This window comes from Myodes glareolus, chromosome 21 (genome assembly GCF_982192425.1).
Source record: "Myodes glareolus chromosome 21, mMyoGla1.1, whole genome shotgun sequence".
Taxonomy (NCBI): Eukaryota; Metazoa; Chordata; class Mammalia; order Rodentia; family Cricetidae; genus Myodes; species Myodes glareolus.
The window spans coordinates 43,637,998-43,660,187 of NC_142046.1; the positions used below are offsets into that span (position 1 = coordinate 43,637,998).

At 36.4% G+C, this 22,190-nt stretch overlaps 1 protein-coding gene across 1 annotated transcript in view; it reads left to right on the forward strand.

The window, feature by feature from the left end:
• Window positions 1–22,190, forward strand: part of Psmd14 (proteasome 26S subunit, non-ATPase 14) — an 83,036-nt gene that overhangs the window by 55,605 nt on the left and 5,241 nt on the right. Inside the window, exons 8-10 of the mRNA XM_048425812.3 lie at window positions 7,774–7,881; window positions 14,077–14,151; window positions 16,330–16,455. Coding sequence (XP_048281769.1) covers window positions 7,774–7,881; window positions 14,077–14,151; window positions 16,330–16,455 — 309 coding nt within the window. The remainder of the gene's footprint in view (window positions 1–7,773; window positions 7,882–14,076; window positions 14,152–16,329; window positions 16,456–22,190) is intronic.

Consider the following 22,190-nt stretch of genomic DNA (forward strand, 5'->3'; position numbering starts at 1 on the left):
TTTTAAGATGGTGGTAGTTTTGAATTACTTAAATAATAGTTATACTTTTTCTCATTAAAAAACAAGTATGTAAAGAGATAAAATTCATAGCATTTATACAAGTGGTAAAATTTTTTAACAAGATTGTAATGGCATGTAAGGGAATAAATGCTATGTGTAGAGGCAGCATTTATTTTAAGCTAAAGCTCCTGTGTTAATAATACAGTCACTGAGCTAATTGATTTTGTTGTAGTACTTGCTATTCATTTCCAGTGGTGTGATTATATTTAATTTGATGCAGCTGTATTAGTTTAGAAAAAATAGAGTTTAAAACCATGAACGTCCCATTGCCCATAAGAATATTACTGACTTAGGGTTTATTGAGTGCTCTTACTTCCCTAGCCATCCAGTCATCTCCAGCCATTCCCTCTGTGTACTGGCTGTGTACAAGAGATACAGAAAAGAGGAAGAGAAGTTTTGTGTGGGAAACAGTGGCTCAGAAGTCTTTTCCTGCAATAGCACATGTTAGTTTTTAAAGTGATATTGTAGGTGATTTGACATTATCTCTTTTGTCAGTTTTAGGGGGACCTTTCTAAACCCAGGACTTAGTTTTGAGAGGTTTTTAAAAAATATTTATTTATTTATTATGTATATAATATTCTGTCTGTGTGTATGCCTGCAGGTCAGAAGAGGGCACCAGACCTCATTACAGATGGTTGTGAGCCACCATGTGGTTGCCGGGAATTGAACTCAGGACCTTTGGAAGAACAGGCAATGCTCTTAACCGCTGAGCCATCTCTCCAGCCCTAGTTTTGATAGTTTTAATGTGTTAACTATAATTTCCTAAGAAGAATTTATAATAGTGGTAAATTTTCTTCAAAGACACGGTGGCGGAGTTCCTCAGTTATTAGGCTGCTAGTTATTAGGGTACTATGTGTTTATTGCCATATTTTACATCCTATTATTGTACAGTTTTCTTTCTAAATGAAACAGTGTTTTGTGAGACTTCCAGTTTGATCTGCCTCTCTGGAAGTGCTACGTGACTAAAACTAAACAGTGGTAAGGAAATGAAAGTATATTGTCAAACCTAATGATAAGGGCTTTTAAATAGATAACTGATAGCTTTTTTTCACACATAAAAATAGTACACAAAAATACTTTGAATTTTTCATCTTGTTATGTATTTATTCTATTTTGATGGTCTTTATTGTTCTTCTTTGCTACTGTTATGTAGTAGATACCCAGTAGTGAGTCTTTAAACCCTGCTTTTGTGTAAGCGAAAGTTAGTCTTTTCTAGTGTTTGTGTTAGTGTGGTCATTGTATCAAATAGCTTGCTAATGACTAGTCTTAGTGTTCGTATAGGTACAAATCATAGTTCTATCTCGTATACATGTAACATCTCATTTGATGTACTTAAGTTGTATAAACCTTAGTTTCCTTATTTATAAATTGATGTTATTTTGGTTATTCTCCAGTACAATTTACTTCTTGATTATTGAGATGGTTTGGAAAAACTGTTTCTACCTATTAATAAGCAAAATTTAAAATGGTTAAGTTATATGTATATGAAATATATGAAATATATTTTCATGCTAAATACATTTATCTTTCGAGAAATGCTAGCACAGCAGTGGGCAAGGAAGGTATCTACATATTTCTTACACTAACATCATCATCTTTAAAGAAAATCAAATTATGTCCTTCCTTGCCCACTGCCCTGCTAACACTTGTAAACCCTAGTCTCTTAGTACCTAGGGACTCTACATCCTTTATATGAACTCAGTGTTACTTCCACAGTGTGTACACTAGAACAGGATTTGAAATCACATGCTTATTTTGTGTAGGCTGGCTGTAGATACCGAGACACCTGGCACTCTGAGTTAATTTCAGACCAGCAACCTGTAAGTGATAGGCTCTTGAAGCTCATTAGAAGTCCCCTAAGGAGCTCAGTATTATGTGTGCTGTTTGTCACCTGTGAGTTGAAAAATATCTATCATGCATGGGTAAAGATTCTAGACATTTTTCATTATATACATACGTGTGTGTGTGTGTGTGTGTGTGTGTGTGTGTGTAGCAATAATTAAAGAAAAAGACCTGGGGTGTTCATGGGAGGGTTTGGTGGGAGGAAAGGGAAAACAGACAATGTAATTATAGTGTAATCATAAAAACATTTTTAAAGAATAGCGTTGTTTAACCACATTTTCTTTCTGTTTTTAATCAAGACTTTTTCTAAGGAAAAAAAAACCTTAAAATCTATCTCCTTAATTTCCTCATTTTTTTTTCATATACCAAGTGTCTTAGAACAAGAAATGGATGACTTGAATTTTAGGGCAGTTTTCACCTTGCTCGCTCTTGCAGTGCTTGTTCTGTTAGCTGTTGGGTTGGATGCTGCAGGACCTTATGCCAAACTGAAATTAGACATGTGACACATTTATTTGGAGAAAACGCTCATAATGGATAAAGGCATCAACTTCCAGACAGATGTTAAATTTGACCATGGGATGGGACAAAAGAAAGCTGAGCTGAGGTGGGAAGAGCCTCACCGTAGGCTGATGAGAGTGGAAGAGTCACAGTTACTTTTCAAAGGTGTCTCTATTTTGGCAGTGTTGGCTAGATTCTTGTACAGTGGTTGTGTTTAGTCCTTGGCTGGGAGCATTGCCTGGTGTGACTGCCCATTGGATTAAAGGGTGCATCAGCTGGAGTTTAGAAGTCAACTGTGCTGTCCACAGCAGGTTCTAGTGAAAAGAGAAAGATCTGAAGGGAACAGCTTTGTGAGGACCACAGTTAGCAAGAGATGTAATGACAAGCACATATGTATTATTTAATCATATCACCAACTCTGTGAAGTATCATTCTTAAGTAAACAAGGAGATTGAGACATTAAGTAACTTGTCATAAGCCACTTGACTAGCAGGTGATAGACGTAGAATTTTCCCTTCTGACTCACGCGTAGGCACTCAAACTCCTGACTAAATGTGTACACTAAAAAGTTCTGTCAGACTTTTTTTTTAATGATTTTAAGTATATTTTTTTCTCACAGTTTCATGGATCTAGAAATGTCTAATTACCTTTACCCTACTAGTTTCTATAAATTGATTTGCTTTCCTTAAGGGTTATATGCTCAAAACTTGTAGGTTTAACTCTTTGAATTTTGATGCATGTCTTCACTTGTCAGAAAAGTGCATTATGCTAGTTCTGCCCCATCCCTATTCTCCCAGTATATTGAAATCAGAGTACAGATCTGTAGCTACAGTAAGCAATTCTCTGAGGATGAAGAAAGAAACTGTACATTCACATAGGAATTTCTTTTCCAGAACTAAAATTGACTTTTTATAAATAATTTCCGTGTTGCAAACTTGAGACCAAGAAATCACAGCAATCCAGTGATATGCATTTGGCATGAGTCAGTTTTAGTTCTTAGTGCTTTTCATTGGAAATGGCATAAAAAGTAAGATATCTCTGAATTTTTTATGCTCTGAGCTTACAAGAGACAGAAAATGTTTTTATCTTATAGATGTGTGGCAGTGCATAGCAGCAGAAGTAACGAAATGGTCACAAACCTCCACAGTATTTCAGTGTTTCCCAGGTCACGCTCATTCTTAATTTTTAAAGAATCTAGAAGCAAACTAAGAAGTTGATAACAGGCCATTTCCAGGCAGCAGTGTTTGGTGCGGCGCTGCCCTTCTCAGTCTCTCATTGTCATAGTGATCTAGAGGTGGGGTCTGTACATCACTGGGTTTCTATGCTTTTAAATATGCCACTGTGTTGTCTAGCTCCTTTTTATTTTATAAGTATTTAGCTTTGATTTTGGTCTTAATTTTTATTTATCTATTTATTTATTTCTATCTATAAGTCTTAGGTCTACCATATAGGTATGGAAGATTCTGATTATTTGCATCCTCCCTTTAAGCTCAAGAAAGTAAATGCATTATAAATTTTACTATTAGTTCTTTTGTTGTGTGGTTTTGGAACACTTGCCTTGCTCATTGACTTCAGTGAGAGCACTGTTGGAAATGCCCCTGGAAGCTACACTGAGAGGGTGAGGAGAGGCATGAGCAGGAGCCACTGCTGGAAGTACACATGCAATAAAATGCTTTTCATTTTCATAAATGATGGTGAATGTTGCTCAAAGAAAAAATAGCTTTCTTTGAATGTAAAAATTGGGATTGCAGTTTGATGCTTTAGAAATTTAGTCTGCTCTTTTAGTGACCTAGGAAAACATGGGTTGAAAAATAGCATATTGAATGAACTGTGGTATACTCATGGAAGAAGTAAAAATATGGATTAAAATGAATTTGAAAATAATTAGAGCTTAAATACTAAGCCAGATTCATCATTGAAATGAAATGATAGGTCCTTGACCCTTGGATGTGCTTGGAATAAACATGGAGCTCAGTATTGTTTTCAAAACTATTTTGCTTTTGTAAGCTAAGACAGATGTACAAGAAAGATGCAGTTTTTATTTTGTATTGGCAGCTTCCAAATATTTAGTATCTATTTCCAAGAGTTGCAATTAGTAAAGCAACCATGGTACTGAAGTCTGCACATCCCACAGCTAATTATATTTGCAAGGTCAGAGTGAATACATATTTTCAGAAAAATAAAGGGTTATATAAATATGTGTCTTCTACTTGGCTGTTATATCACAGTTTGTTGATCTGGAGTATAATGTGTACAATTCACAAATTTGTCTGATAACAGAAAGTGGTGTGTGATTGTGTTTATTTTACTAACCAGTATATTCACAGCAATCACTTCCAAATATCTCTCCAGTAAAGATGTGTTAATTACAAAACAGACAAGGTCTTCTATTATATTAAAGCTACTAACAAGAAGACAGCAGGAATCACACATGTAAATAGCATCATCAACCCCTATTTTAGTCCTCTGTTTTGATCTGTGAGTTGCGCATAGACCAAAGGTGCTATTAAAGACTGAGTGTATGAAATAGGCAGCATTATATGAACAAAATTTATTCAACAAGAAAACAGACCTTTAACATGAATTTAACAAGCCTGAGAAATTATAAACTATCATATGCTGCAGATTCATGCAGTGATAATAAACAAAAAAAGGAAAGTAAGAGGTTTCCCTAAGCTAGCCAAACTGCTAATGGTTTTGTTATAAGCTGTCTACTGTTGCGGTGACCTCTGAAAAGTCTCAAGGCACTTGTACCAGAAGAAATTAACTGGTCAGGCTGGGAAATAGAGATTCATTGGCTTCACAGGGCTTCAACGTGGACAGGATTTTTTATTTTTCATACTCCTGTGTGAAGGTTATTGTTGCTATGAGGAGGTGATTTTGATGCTGTCTCTCTTTGTTTATTTTTTTTTAAATTTTGAGGTTCACAAGACAAACTGATTTCTTGTATACATATTTCACAGTGAGCCAAAAAAATAGCAGAATGGCTTAAGAATTTATTATTCTTTCTTCTCCTCCTCCCTTCAGTGCCTAAATTCTTGAAGGTTCTTTGTTTAGTATGCTGCATCCTGGTTTATTTTCTGATTGTGGAGTGACCACTTTGCTGTCTTTGTGTTGCATCACTCTGTAAATACACAAACACGGAGGAACGCCCTGAGCTTACACACGCCTCCAAGTTCTCACTGGGGCTTTTTCTTGAGTCTGACTGTGGCATAATTAACACCTTCTTCACCCATTGCTCATTAGTGTACTGGACATTAATGAGTCTATTTCGATAGGTTGTTCTAAAGGAAAAATCCACTTATTCTCACAGCAGAAAAGGCAATTATAAAATTGCATAGAAATTAAAATGTAAAATATATTGCTATATTTATTTTTTTATTGCATGCTAAATCTAATTTTGGTCTGCAGGTTTTTGAACATGTTAGTTTCCTTAAGACAGTTGCTATAGCGATTCCAGAAAATTCCTTTAATCTTAGTGTAATCATTTCTGTTATTGCTCAGGAAGTATCTATTTGAACATATCATTTCATATGGGTCGTAGTTTCCTAGTTGAACAACATATTAAAATCTTAAAACATTGTTGTAAAATACCTTTCTTAAAATTAATTTCAGGGTTAGAAATAGATCATGGAATCCACCTAACTATGACCTAACCCACATTTTCATTTTCTTTATGATGTTTCACACCCACTTATAATATCCATAGAAGCGAAACATTTTTGCATGAAAATTGCTGTCTAATGTTTTGGTTTGAAAGCAGTTGGTATAAAAATATATGTAAGTATTTCATTGGGATGTAATATGAAATTTCCATAGTTAGTGAAATTTTTTTCCTAGAAATGATTTTTACTGAACTCTAAGAATAGAATCATAAAGAAGTTGAAGCAAAACCAGTGGTTTGCTGTCTTAATTTACCATTAATAATTAAAAACAATTGTGTAGGGTTACGATTAAATACTTGGCTTTGAAACAAAAGGAATTTTGGGGAAAACAGAGACCACAAAAATTAAAAGCAACATTAAAAACTTATTATTATCATCAATATTAGGACAACTGAAGTATGCAGAGACCACAGACTGTATTGTAATGTTTTAGTGTAATTTTATGTTTGCTGTAATTATAGCCTTTAGACTCCTCAGTGTATAGAAACACTTCTTTGTGTGAGACAGGGTCTCACCATGTAACTCAGGCTGGCCTCAACCTCGTAGAGATCTGCCTGTCTCTGCCTCCTCCAGAATGCTTGGATTAAAGGTGTGCACTATCAGGCTTGGCTAAGAAGTCCTCAAGATAGATTTTCAGAACTAATTATATTACAGTTGGCTTAACTTGGAAATAATAATTTTTAATATTTCAGTGTACTTACACAAGTTGTATAACTAAAAACAAATGCAGATAGCAATGACTTTTATAAAACCCTGATAATCTCCTTTGTTAATATTTTAAAGGAAAATGAAGAAATTTTCAAGTCTTGTTTCAGGATTGTCCTGGAAAGAGGCAGTCTGTCTTAGTATTGCCTAAAATGACAAGTTTTTAAAAGCTTTATGTTCTTTCAAATTCAAATGACTATAAACATGTCAGCAATTATAATAGTGGGAAATAGGTGACTCTTGTTACATAAGGGCTCTTGATACACAAGGGCTAATTAGCATGATACTGGGTTATGAAGGAATTGAATCTGTAATAGACAAAAGACGTGTGTGTGTGTGTATAGATATAGATATAGATATTTCTTTCTATGACCTTGTAACCATGTTATATTGTTTCTATCTGAAAGCATGGTGACCTTGGTTTTCTCTGTTGTGCCTCCTAGTCTTGGTGGCTTGGATGTTGAAAGCCATCAGACAAGGTATAAAGTCTTTCAGAGTCAGAAGAAGTAAAGGGTATCTGACTAGTAGAGAATACATGGGCAAGTGACGTGCTGGCTGCAATTTTGTTGTCATGTCAAGTTCTGTGATGGCATAATTGATGTGACGGGCTGGGTCTTAGATGTAGTCCCTTAGCTTGTGCTCACTTTCAGTTTTACTTTTCCCGTCATTCGTTTTGACTGCGAAAATTTTAGATAACAAATAAGCACAACAATGAAAGTTATTTGATGTATGCTTAGTAATGACATATTTTTAATAATAAAAATGCTAAGTTAATATTTTGCTGCTTCATGGAAATTGCAATAATTGGTGTCACCTTACATTACAAGATAGAGGGTGGTACACTGATGGCACTATCAGCAGGAGGTTCTTTTTATTAATATTATAATTAAATGATTTTCTGGAAATAGGCCAGAAACAGATGCAAGTTGATCTTGCCTTGTCCACTGTTGGTTGGCACCGTCACTTGTTTTTAAAAGAATTGATTTGACACCTTGTTTTACAGGTTGTTATTGATGCCTTCAGATTGATCAATGCTAATATGATGGTCTTAGGACATGAACCAAGACAAACGACTTCAAATCTGGGTCACTTAAACAAGCCATCTATCCAGGTAATGACTGTATTTGATAATGTGTTAAAACTCTGTTTTATAATGTTTAAATATGCTGTCATCATTGTAAGATCCAATTCTTAATCATTTTAATTTTCTTCTAAGCAGTCTTTTATTATTGTTGTTTAAAAAGAGATTCCCAGCTTCTTTTGAGGCTACAGGTTTCAACTCAGTCTGTGCAGCAGAACAACACACACACACACACACACACACAAAGAAAAGATGAACCGGATGATGGTAGCGTATACCACTAATCCTAGCACTCAGGAGGAAGAGGCCGGCCTGGTCTACATTTCTATCTAGTTAGTATCTAAGAATAGGACTAATAAAAGTTGCAGGTGGGAACAGTTAGCTAACCTATATTGGTTTCTGGACAGTCTTCAAAGCAAAACAAACAAAACCCAAAAAGTAAGAGGAAATCAGGCAATGTATTTTAGGAGATCCCAAGAAATAATTCTTAGGTAGTACTTAAATCTTTCTACCTTTTTTTTTTTGTTTTATCCCCACCTTTGATTAAAATTTTATAAAACACATTGATCAGTTTATATTTTATTTGTCATATTGTGATATCAACCACTGTTCCAGTAGTTGGTGGGTGTTGAAGCACTTACTACCCTTTGAGTGATTAGTGCTCTTTTGTTCCATTTGCATGCTTCATTGTTTAAATACAAGTCTTTATTGCTGTAAGAAATTATGGCAAATGTGTTTGTAAATGCACAGTCTGTGTCTGTGTAGGTAATTATTTCTCTAAAGATTAATTAATAGGACAAAAATACCATGTTTGATTACATAGCACACTCAGGACAAAGATTATAGTAGCTACTGCTATTCCCCCTCGAAACCTTGTTTTGCCTTAAGGTTGTCTTTAGGGAGTTGTGGCATTAACAGTTCACCATGGTCCAGCCTTGGTTAGCCTTGGCCCTTTGTGTTTTAAGCACTTTTGCTGTTGTCATTCATTTTAGCTGTTCATTATAGTGAAATGTTTTGCCTTAAAGAACTGAGGTATGTTGCTTTTGAAAAGATTTTTTGTAATAAGTTACGGGAAACTATAGAGAATAATGAGTATGAAATAAGCTACCAGTGATTTTGATTGGGCACAGACAAGCCCATACTTGCATGCTCCAAGAGAATATATTATTGGGTCTGTTTAGCCCATGATAATGACCTTTCTCACACACCCCCTTAGCATCATCCTGCTTCATTATTTCTACAGAAGGTTCAATAGCATCTCATAACCTAGAGTCCTGTGTTCACTACATGGTGAATTTCTACAAGTCACGAGTTACCTGTTGCATATTGCCTTTTTAAAATTAAAATGCTGCCTTTTAACTTCACAGGCAGAATTGATACTGAAATCTGTTTTTTTCTGTACTAATCCACTTGGTAGTGTGTAGCCCTGCCTTCTACCTGGAATTAAAAATGGACCTTTTGAAACAGTTTTCCAACCTAAGTTAAAAAGTGGCATTATTTTCCTATCATTTTAAATTTGTTTTGTCTCCCAATTAGAATCTGTAAATATGTTTATTTCACAGTTTATGTAGTGCCCATCAGAATGGCATCTATTTGGACGCTTTACAGTTTAGACAATTTCAACACTAAGGCACTCCATTGGGATCAAGCCAAAGAAGGGCACACCTTTAAAATAATTTGCTTTTGTAGGACAAGCTAGATAGAAAGTCTATAATAGAATTTAAATGTCTGTATGTCAGATTTTTAGGTTGGTGATAGAAACCTTTCAGAAATACCACACCCTTTATCTTAAGGGAAAGTTCGCTGTGTTAAGAGGGAACTTGTTCCCCAGACAACTTAGAAGGAAGAGGTAGAAGCCTGGCAGCAGTCACTAGTGTGTTCTCTAGCACTGGTGTCTCCATTGTGCTTAAAGATGTGGGAGAATATCGTGATCACATTGTAAACTGGTTAAAAGTTACAGGAAAGTTTAAACGGGATATACAAGTTCTCCATTTAGTAAGTACATGTTTAGAACATGTACCTTTGTATTTATACCAAGATGTTGGATTTGATTATCTCTAGGTAGTAGAATAATGGGATCCCCCCTTATTTTCTTTATCCATATTTTAAAAACTTTCTACAGTAAAACAATATCTTTACAAAGTAATATTTTATGTGTGTTTTATGAATTTTATCTGTGAGTATTTTGCCTGATGCCCATGGAAATTGGAAGAGGACATCAGATCGCTTGGAACTAGAGTTCTATATGGTTGCAAACCACCATATGAGTGCTGGGAATTGAACCCGGTCTTCTGCAAAAGCAACAAGTCCTCCTAACCTTGGAGCCATCTCTTTAACCCCAGGTGTTCATGGCAGTGAAGTAAACTTTATTTTCACTTTCAGAGAAGCCTTTGTTCTAAGGGAGTACAAAGTGTAATACCTAAAACTGTGCTATTGGCTTCTATATTAATACAGAAAACTATATTATTTTGTACCTGGAACATTTGATTATTATTGTCAATGTTTTATTGTCAAGTGGCAGTATTTATTTTAATGATTTTTTTTAAGGATTCCATTAAAAACTTGGGGTTTTTGATATTTTAGATCCATAAATATCACAATAAATTTTGGAGTTGTCATCCTTTTGGACACTAGTAAACATTGGTTCCCCAATGCATACACAGGGCTTTGAATCTCTAAGTGTAGCCCTGAGTGCGCCTACATTGTGCACTAGAGTGAAAGCATTTGAAAACATTATTTTCAATAATTATAAAACACAGAGTTGTAAGAAACAGCAGTGAAACTATTATAATGACCCTGAAACATTTTCTAGACGAGCAGCTGAGGCCCAGAAAACGGAGCTGCTTGAGTTACTGTTATTTCGCAAGAACTGCTAGATCGTCTCATTCTTTTATATTATAGTTGAGAATTTAATTAAATACATTTTTGGCATATTTTATATGTTGTCTGTGTGATGCTTTGTTTTGTTTTGAGACAGTCTTACTGTGTGTCCAGGCTAACCTGGCTCCATGTAGTCCAGGGTAGCCTCAAAACCAGAATTCTGCTTTAATCGCCTGGGTGCTGGGATTACAAGTATGTGCTATAATGTCCAGCAAGCTGATTTATAAAAAACCTGCTGTGTTTACCATAAATACACGGATCTACTGGTTCTCAAATAGTGGGTTGCCACTTTTTGAGCATCAAATGACCCCTTCACAGCTGTCACCTAAGACCATCCGAAAACACAGATATTAACATTACAATTCATAACAGTAGCAAAATTACAGTTAGGAAGTAACACAAAAAAATAATTTTAAGGTTGGAGGGGGTCACTGCAGCATGAGGGACCAGATTAAAGGCCCAGCATTAGGAAGGTTGAGAACCACCGGTCTATTCAGTCCTCCTAGTGCATGAGGTTATAATCTGGAATGAATATCCTGGGGATGTGCGTGCAGTGGGTGAGTAAGTGAAGTTGGAAGACTGTTGGCTATCTTTGTTTGATCATGCACTTGCTAATCTGTCATGGTGTTTGTGTTTTACTACATTTGTCTTAATAATAAAATTGAAAACCAAATAGTGCCACCAAATACCAGAGAATGACAGCCCCTGTGTGGGATGGCAGTTTTCTCTAGGTACCAAAAAGGTCACTCCCTAACCTGGTCCAACCTCTTAAAGGTCCTTGGCTGACATCAATGGTCAATTCCCCTTTTTTAATTGGTCAGTAAATCTCCAAATTAAGACTGTTCTTAAAAATATGTAGACTTAGTCTTACCACGGATTGCATTGTAGCACAGTACATCAGAACGGACATGGATTGTAGTCAGTGATCTGGCTTCAAATCCTCAGTGCTACCTTTTATTAGCTAGTAATTAGGATAAATTAAGAGTTAGTGTCATGTACACAGAATGAACCTACTAGATTCTCATGTTAGAATGTGTGGGACGCACAGCACATGCTAGGCAGTCGTTAGGTACTCACTTCCCCACTCTTCTCCTCCGTCTTAGAACGCTTAAGACTTAGACTGCAAAAACCCTAATTAGAATGTGGTGGTTATTGGTTAGCTCTGTCTTTATTTCCAGACAGTTAACCCCAAGTCCTTTTTAGTTTTTACAGTTGTTGAAAAATTATAAATTATAATTCTAGTTCTTTTGTCTTTGGAGGCTAATGGTGTTTTTTCTTTTTTCTTTTAAGGTTTCTCGAATACTGTTAGGAACCACAACTGAACTTAATGTTGCTAGAGAGATTCTTAGGCAGTGTACAACATAGTTATTTTTCAGTTTTTTCAATTGAAAATAATTCCTTTCTCCTATAGTATATTCTAATCACTGTTTCTCTTCTTCCATCTGCTTCCAGATCTCCCTACTTCTCCCAACTCCAAGTCCTCTCTAGAAAACAGACAGAAAATAAGTAAAATAATAACAAAAAAAGAAAAGAAAATGCATAAGAACCACACATCTACACAAACAAAACACATTGGAAATCATGATATACAAGCAAAAGACATAATATTTAAAAAAAATTCTAAACAAAGCAATTTGAGACAAAAAGAATCTACGAAATGCCATTAAGTTCTTTTTGTGTTTGTCATCTACTGCTAGGCATGGAGCCTGCTGTTATTTATGTGTGATTTGTATGCCCAGTGAGCCTTCATTGGAGAAAACTAATTTTTCATTTGTAAGTGGTTGTCAGTTGGAGATAACTGCTGGGTTAGGATGGGACCCTGTCTGTCTTGTGTGTGTGCCACAGCCTGTGACACACGCAATATGTGTGCCAGTCCTGTTGCGTCTGGAAGATATTACTTCCTTGGTGTCATCCATCCCTCTAGCTTTTACAAACCTTCTGCCTTCCCACATGCATTGCTTCCTGAGTACCGAGGAGACATTTAGGACTGAGTGTTCCAAAGTTTGTCACTCTCTGCTCCTTGTCCATTTGTCCAGCTGTGGGGATGAGCTCCTACTTTGATGATAGCTGAGACACTGACCTTTGGATCCAGTACAGCGTTCTTAGGAATGATTTTGTTGTGCATTCAAAACAATAGTATTTGGTTCCCCCTATAGTTACTTTTTTTAAAAAAAAAAATAGCTTAAGTTTTTGTTGTGATTGGCCTGTTTATTTTGATTTCTTGTTGTTGAATTAAGAGCATGAATGAGGGGGACATGGTAAAGAACAAGCTTCTGGGTCTCAACAGGTGATTCAGGTGGTGAGTGTGTGCTGCTGACACTTGACAGACATGAGATGTCAAGTAAAAAGTCAGGCAGTTTGCATCTGGAACCCCAGCACTGAGTTAGCGCGGGCAGATCCCAGAAGCCCATTCGCCAACCAGCAGAGCATAATCTATAAGCTCCAAATTCAGTGAATAGACCTTGTATTAGAAATTGAGGTGGAGAGCAATCAAAGAAGACTCCTGAAGTTGACCTTAGGTCTCTACATGCGAGGACACACAAATCCATGAGCACACATTTGAATTAGTACACACATACCTCCCTAGCTTCCTCATTGATAGTTTGAAGACTTGCCTGGACTTTCACTAATTCATAAATCTTTGAATTAGTGAAAATTGACTTAACCAAAAGAGAAACCCCAGATTAATGTGGATGGAGAGACATGTTTACTATTACAGGGTTTTAGACTTTCCTTCTGAAATAGCAAACTCCCTCCTAAACACCATAAAAATCAGACAATAAAATATGAATAGTTGGTTTGTAGCTGCTTATGATGAGTTGAGACAACTTTTTTCTCTGGCCTCTGTGCAAGGCTGTGAAAAGTTTGAATTTGTGAAGTACCTAAACTGCTTTGAAGAATTAATTAAATTTCCAATCCTTTAAACTTGTAGCTGAGAAAAAATATTTGCTTTGTATTTATAATAAGATCCCTTTTAATCATATTTAAAAATGTATTACATTTTACATATTTTGTGTTGTTGGGAGGGGACTTGCAGGTGTTGGTTCTCTCCTTCTACCCTGTGGGTCCCAGAGGTGGAACTTAGACTGACAGGCTTGGTAGCAAGGGCTTTTACCATGGTGGACACTCAGACCCTAATCCCAGATTTCTGAGGCAGAGTCAGGCAGATCTCTATGAGTTCAAAGTCAGCCTGGTGTACATAGTTTCAGGCCAGACAGAGGTACATTATCTTAAAAATAAACAAAGATGAGGTGGGTGTGTCATGCTTAAGATATGTCAACAATTTCAAATATTTGTATTAGATTAGGTGAAAGATTAATTTATCATTTAAAATTGTTTTTATAGGCATTAATTCATGGATTAAACAGACATTATTACTCCATCACTATTAATTATCGAAAAAATGAACTGGAACAGAAGGTAAGTCAATGAAAAATCTTTTTCTTTTTAAAGAAAATTAGTTTTTATAATTATGTTCATGAGATTTGCCTGCACGTATATCTGTGTGCCACTTGCATGCCTGGTGCCCTCAGAGGTCAGAAGAGGTTGTTGGATCCCCTGGAACTGGAGTCTCCTGTGGTTGTGTGCCTCCAGATGTGTGTTCTGGAGTCTGAACTTGAGTCCTCTGCAAGAGTAGCATATACTCTTAGCTGCAGAACCATCTCTCCAAACCTTTACATTTGTATTATTAATTTTTTAGTTCATCTGCTCTCTCAGAACAAAAGCCCTTATCTAGCTAACCTGGATAATCAACCTCAAGTCTTTCCTGAGCATTCCAGTAGAATCCTTGTCCAGGTGTGGTAGAGATGTCTTGGCACTTGTAGTGACTGTTGGTAAAATCCCATTCTCAGCTTTCAGTTATAGGCCAGTGTAGAACATGGGGATTGGAACCATTGGTACAAAGTGGGGACATAGAGAACATGGGAAGTAGGCAAAGAAATAGGAATTACTTGGGCATCCCAGGAATTCCCTGGTCGATTTTGTTTTCTTTTGTTGTTTTGTTCTTTTTATTTCTTTTTCTGTTTAACATATGTTGTTCTTGCTTCTGAGACCAAAGGAAGAAGCCACATAGTGGTTTTGACATGTGACTTGTTTCCAGCAGTAACACCTTGCTGGAATACCTATCATAAGTAGCTGCAAACCTCTAAGTAGTATGATGAGAAAAACAAACCAAAAGAGCAAACCCGAATATTTCCAGAACTTATATATTGAGAATTTTGTGATTGAGCAATTTAAAGTACACTGTGAGATTTCTTTTTGTTTGTTGGGGGTGTCTGTCAGTCTGTTGTCAGGTATAAAGGCAGGGTCTTGTGCGTACTAGGCAGGCGTACTGAAGTCTGAACTGCTGCGCTGGGAGCGGCACAGCAGCATCAAGCAGTCTGTTGTGATGCTTGCTTCACATTTCATCATGTAGTCAGTTATCAAAAGAGAAACCTGAAATTCAGTGGTAATGCTTGATTGAAGGCAAATTCTAGAGTATGACTTTAAAGAAAAATCTTAAACTTGTAAAAAAGTGCCTGGAGAGATGGCTCAGTGGTCCTGCTCTTAGGACCTGAGTTTGGTTTCCAGCAGCCATATCAAGTTGCTCGCCATTGCTTGAAACTCTAGCTCCAGGGGATCCAATGCCCTCTTCTGGCCTCTCCGGGCACATGCACATACCTACATATACGTAGATTTTATTTTCTTTTAAGTAGTAAGTCTTATGAAACATTATAGGAGGATAGCCAGGGAAACACACACACACAAAGAGTAGAATGGACTTAGGCAGGTGAGATGGCCCAGCAGGCATAGGTGCTTTGTTCCAGACATGATGATGACCAGAGTAGTAAGGCACCCTTGTGGCTTTCACATTGTGGCACATGTGCTCACCCCCAAAAATAAACGTAGTAAAAGGAAACCGTCAGTTTGTAAGGCAGGTGAGGGGTCGTAATCTTTGGGGAGCTGAATCGAAGTCGGAAGCCACCTTGGGCTCCAGAGTGCAGTCCGCCCGCCCCTTGCCCCAGAGTCTGCATGTGCACACAAATGCATTCTTGATGAAGTCTTTGAACTTGGGTCCAGTTTGGGCATCTAAGTTGTTTAGATTCTCAGCTGGTAGCCTAATCCCAGTTTATTGATGTGTTTGAAAAGTAAACATATCTTTGATGGTTTTTCTGGTTTTGTTTTTCAGTCCTATCAACAAGTAAATATTAAGTTTTTATAACAAACTGTGTGTGATTTAGAGTCTAGCTAAACCCTGAGGATATTAAATGTTAACTGAATAAAGAAGAAAATGTTCATAGACACTATAAAATTAACATTAAGACAAGGGAAGAAATACCTTTGTTCAAACAATGTGAGATGGTTTTTTTTCAGTTAGTGTAGTTAGGAAAAAGGCATCTGTCTCTGCTAAGCAAAGGACAACCGAGGTCAGTACACAGACAGAGGATTGGAGCTCCTGGGTACAGTGGTATAAATTTAGGATATTTCCAATTGGTGCTTATTTGATTGGATAAAATTAAGTTTAAATTCATTATTTTTTGTGAAGTCTTTTTGTTCTCAAGACAGGGAAAGGAAATGTTTTTAAGGCAACAAAATAATTTCCTTTTCTTTTATGTTTAGATGCTGTTAAATTTGCATAAGAAGAGTTGGATGGAAGGATTGACACTTCAGGACTACAGTGAACATTGTAAACACAATGAATCAGTGGTAAAGGAGATGTTGGAATTAGCCAAGAATTACAATAAGGTAAACATCATTTGTTTTCTTCATAACTGTTAAAATGTGTATAATTAGGTACCAAGTGGTTATATAAAATAAATAATGAAAAATAGACCTATTTTGTAGGTTAGAAAATAAATATTTGATGTATAGGCAAACTAGACTCTTCCCAAAACCTTCCACCGTTTTTGCAAATGTAGCCATAGAAAATATGTGAACTTTGGGTTCACCTGGGTTTTTTTCAAATAGGCAGCTGGGGAGCTAGAGAGACATCTTAGTAGTCAGGAGCATCTTGTTGCACTCAGCTTAGAACCTGAGTGGTTCCCAGCACCCATGTTAGGCAGCTGACTACTTCCTATAACTCCGGCTCCAGAGGATTTGGCACGTGGCATACGCATGTAAATACACGTACATATAAATAAAATATAAGCTAGGCATAGTGGCGTACACCTTTAATCCCAGCATTCTGGAAGCACAGGTTGGCAGATCTCTGAATTTGAGGCCAGCCTCATCTACCAGGTGAGTTCCATGACAGCCAGAGCAACACAGAGAAACCCTGTCTCCAAAAATTGAAATAATAATTTTTTTTTGCTACATCTCATTTATTTTATGACCTTTTACATTTTTCACTTAATCAGTATTTACTGAAAATTTACTATGTGCCAGGCACTGGGGCATGCTAAAAAAAAGAAAAAAGACATTAAAAATCCCTGTTGCCCAGAGAGCTTACTTTCTATAAGAGAACATAAACAAGGACAATGTAGTATCATAGTTAGTGCTGTGGAAAAGAGCAGTGACTAGGGGAGACTGACTTACGTGGGCCATTAAAAATCATGTGAAAAGATCATGATGCATACTCCCCTGAAAATGTTTACGTGTAGGTTTTGGGGTGGGGAGATGGTGCAGTCTGTAAAGACCTGAGTTGCATTCCCAGCCCATGCAGAGAAGCTTGGTGTGGGGACAGCGCAGCGTAGGTTGCTGCACAGGGGACAATGCTGTGTAGGTAGAGGCAGGTTTGCTGACCAATATTCAGAATTGCCAAGGCACAGAGTCTCCTAGTGTCCAGCAACAAATGAATGTGCAGTTCTCACTCTGTATCTCCTGTGTGTGTTCACAATATAATACTGTTAAGTCTTTAAAAAGAAAGAAGTCCTGTCATTTCAATGCGATAAACCTGGAAGACATGGCGAAGTGGAACAAACTAGATACATAAAGACAATTCCTAACAAGACAATTTAACATTACCTGCCTTTGTGACTAGAAGTATGTTGGTAGCGGTAACCTTTTCAATGTAGATAGAAAGGAATGAAGAAAGGTATTTTTCAAAAACTGGACATTCAAAATAACAGGTCTCCTTGTGGTATTTTTACATGCTCTGGCTTGGTTGATTCTCCCCATTCTTCTGTCCCCATGCCTTCTCCACTTTGATGGCACATGTGTTCTATTGTTCCTCCCTGCCTCACTTCCTGTTGTTTCCCCTCTCACTGCTCCCTTTCTAGTTCTGTGACCGTTACCAAGATACACACATAAATATCCAAAGTTACATTTCTTCAACAGTTAGAAATATGGGATTGAAAATTAATAATGCTGGGCGGTGGCGGTACACGCCTTCAATCCTAGCACTTAGGAGGCAGAGGCAGGTGGATCACTTGAGTTTGAGGCCAGGCTCAAGTGGAACTCTACATAATGAGTTCCAGGCAAAACAGCCAGGACTGCACAGAGAAACACTGTTTCAAAAAATAAACAAAAAAAAAAGGAAAAGAAATTAATAAATAGTAAAAGCTCAAATTCAAGATTTAGTAGTCGTAGTTAAGACTGATTATTGTAACCCAGTCAATGGTGGTGTACACCTTTGATCTCAGCACTTGGGAGGCACAAAGGCAGGGCATCTATCTTTCTGAGTTTCAGGACAGCTAAGGCTACACAGAGAAACCCTGTCCCCAAAAAAAACCAGAACAAAAGACTGGTTATTGTTATACCAGAAAGTAAAATTTGTTTTTAAATACTATAGTATATTTAAAAAATTACTGTACAAGAAACAGTATATAAGATTCACCAAATGTAATAGCAGGTCATTGAAAGAACTAAGGTTTGCCATAAAGCCAGTAGGGTCTTCAAAACCACATTCCTGCAGTTAGGTTAGGTTTGGACAAGTTTATCCTAGAGCATAATTTCATCTGGAACCCTCTGGTAAGCGAGTTCTTTTTCTAGCGGTGCTTTCATGCTGTGAGGATGAGGAAGAGAGAAAGTAGTAGTTTGTCATTTAAAGTAGTTTACCTTTTATTGTAAAAAGAAAGAACAAGTTGTTATTCAGCAGACTGTAGGAATGGTTTTTATTTCTCTGTAACATTACATTTAAGTAAATTCATATTTCCTTCTGCCAGGAAGTAACCTATTTATGGTTTCTGCTGCCCATCCATAGAAGTTTTTTTTCCTATATTACAGTTTTAAAAATCTCTGTAGCACTAAAAATCTTGTAAGGTTTAGTTAAAAAATGAAAACAGTGTGTAAGCTGTGATATGAAGAGTCCAAATTTGGGAATGTAATTCCCTCTATGATTGAAAGAAAACGGTGAAGATTTTATAGTAACACTTAAAATACACAAGGAAGGCCCATCCTACCAGTTTTTCATGGCATTCTTTTTAATTGGCTGGGATTTAGAAACTAAGGTAATTGTTAGATGCCAGTCAGGTCCTAAAGTAAAATGAGTTTGAAGATAATTAAATTCTTCTGGTCTGAATTCCATACAGGAGTTCTGCTTGATTATTATTGTAATAACTCATTTGGTTTTTCTAATGACTAGACTGTAACACCCACAGCACTGTGTTCCAAACCCCTCATCTATGGAGACTAAAATGCTGCTGCTAGATTTTAAAACTGCAAATGTTTCATTACATATTTGTAAATGAATGTCTGGTGAAAAGATGTATTACAAAAGATCATTTTAAGAATAACATAGAAACCAGGCATGGTGGTATACACCTTTAATCACAGCAGTCTGGAAGAAGAGGTAGGTGCCTATCTGTGAGTTCAAGGCCAGCCTGGTTTACTGAGAAAGTTCCAGGACAGCCAGAACTGTTACACAGAGAAACCCTGTCTCAAAGAAAACAAACCAACCCCCACAGAAACAAAAATCTTGCCTGATAGCTTACTTTTTAGATAAATGAGATAATTTTGTATTAATTCATATAAACTAAGTATATTTATTAGGTAGAAAATTTTTGTGCTCATGTACTTAGATAAGAAAAACAAGAAGTAAATATTGAGGAAAATGGGTCAAATCATCATTATTTGAATGTAATGTGATAGATTATTTGCAATGAAACAAATCCAAGAGAATAAGGAGATAACTTTCAGAACTGTTATGTCAGGAATGTTATAGGTGGTTAGAGTGCTTTTTAAAACAAATGGTCAAAAGAATTAGACAAAAATGGTATTTAGCATGAAAAAGTTTCCACCTTATTAAAGGAAAAACCAAACAAGTAGACAAAACTTTCTATATTAAAAGCTTATGAAACATGCTACCAGTGGGAGTATTCTGTAATATTTTACAGCTTGTATTTTATTTTATATGTATGAATATGTATGTATGTGTACAACGTGCATTACATGTGTGTATGTATGTTTACCACGTGCATGCCTGTTACCCAGGGAGGCCAGAAGAGGACATTTGATCTTCTGGAACTAGAGTTACAGAAGGTTGTGAACTGCCATATGGGTGCTAGGAACTGAATAAATTCTCTGGAAGAATAGTAAGGGCGTTTAACAGCTGAGCCATCTTTCCAGTTCCCTGAAAGTGATATTTATTTTAAATATATGTCATAAGTCAACATTGTTTTAGTAACATTGTCATCTTTAAGATAGGAGATAGGAAATTCTATCCTTACTGTAACTCTTGACTTTGTGTTTTTAAATTTCTAGTGTCATGTTAACTCAGTAGCTGTTGCTTAAACAGAATTGCAGTTCTCTCTTCCACTTTAAGGCCAGTGGGAGACTGCAGAGTCAGGTTCTGATCTCTTCTGTCTTTCTCTTCTACTTTCATTGTATTGACATCCATCTCTTAATCATCATATAAGGTACAGAGCTGCTGCTAAGCCTGAGTTTACAACTGGAGAAAAGGAAAACCAAAGGGATGAATTTTTTTTAGGAGCCTTTGTATAGTCCAGCCAGAAGTTTGATTATCTCTTATTGGCAGAACATGGCCCACTGAGCGCCTCTGGCAGCAAGAAAGTCTATATAATGTAGTCTTGTAGCTGAGAACATTGATTCCTGTAGGAAAATCAGACAAAAGAAAAAGAAAGGAAGATGGATATTGGCAAGTAGCAGATACTTCCAGAAACTTCTCGTCCTCCCTTTCTTCTCTTCTGACAGAACCCTGGCTGGGACTTAATATTTATACCAAACTGGCCTCAAACTCTCAGATTCTTAGTACTGAGGTCAAAGGTGTGTGCCACTATGTTAGCTTACCAAAACCCCTTTTGTTTTTCAAAAGACTGGGTTACAAATTGCTGTTATATATGCAAATGTTTACATACTCATAGTATCTTTATTTTATATCCCCTATTTGATTTTATTATGCTTTAAAATTGAATTCCCTGTTAAGATTTTTGCAAAGGATCTGTGTGAGGTTGTCTAGTAAATCATGTATTTGGCTTTTTTACTATTCATGTTGCACCATCTAAAGAAATGAGGTTTCCTCCTTACAAATGTTACTGTGAGTCTGGGCAGTGATGGCGCACACCTTTAATCCCAGTTCTCAGAGACAGAGACAGGTGAATCTCTGTGAATTTGAGGCTAGCCTGGTCATAGTGAGTTTCAGGAGAGCCAGAGCTACATGCTGAGACCCTGTCTCAAGAACATACATACATATATACATAGACACATTTATACATGAATACATATGCTGCAATTTAGTGGTGGTAGTCAAAAGTTTTGTTGTCATTTATAGTCATGTTTCTTCTGTCCTAGAAAGTTTACATATTGCTTCATGTTTGTTCACTTTGCTTTCCAAAAATATATCTTCTAAAAGCCTTTTATTTAGACTTTCTGCCTCTCTAATCAATATTAGTTTTAGTCATATTCACTATGAGATATAAAATTTAAAGTAACAAAAGAAACAAACATTTAGCAGTTAACACAGAGATTGTTTACTGGTAAAAACATAATATATGCCATTCTAGCTTTTTTGTCCTTTGTTTCATGAAAAATAAATTGCTCTATTGATGCTGTTTGAAAGCGTGTACTTAAATGAAATTTTAACATATTGTAGAATAAAGAAAGAATGTCAGTAAAGAAAAAAGGGCTTTTCAGAGGTATATGTGGGAAAAGACATGTTAAAAAGCAGTGGTTAAGAGACAGGAGAGAAAACAGGTGTTGGAGTAATTAATTGTACAGGTGTTCAGAATAGTGGAGTTGCTCTGTGGCTATCTGTCAGGAATGCTAGAGACCTGCCAAGGGTCCAGTCTATATTAAAAGATAAATAATGATGAAATTTGAGATATTGTTCATTTGAAAATTTTGATCATTAGTAGAAAAAAAGAGAATGGTGTTAATGGTTTTAGTAAAAGTCTCTTTAAGATAGAGGGTACATTTGAGGGGATTACTATCACATAGCAGACCAAATTCCAAGAATTTCTTAGAACTGTGCAGACCGTGCATGATGGGATAGCCATCTGGGGGTCTTTGTTGATAAACTGTTAAAAGCGTTTCTAGTGTGAATAGCCACAAACATTTTCAGTGCTTTTTTGTTGGTTGAGTAAACC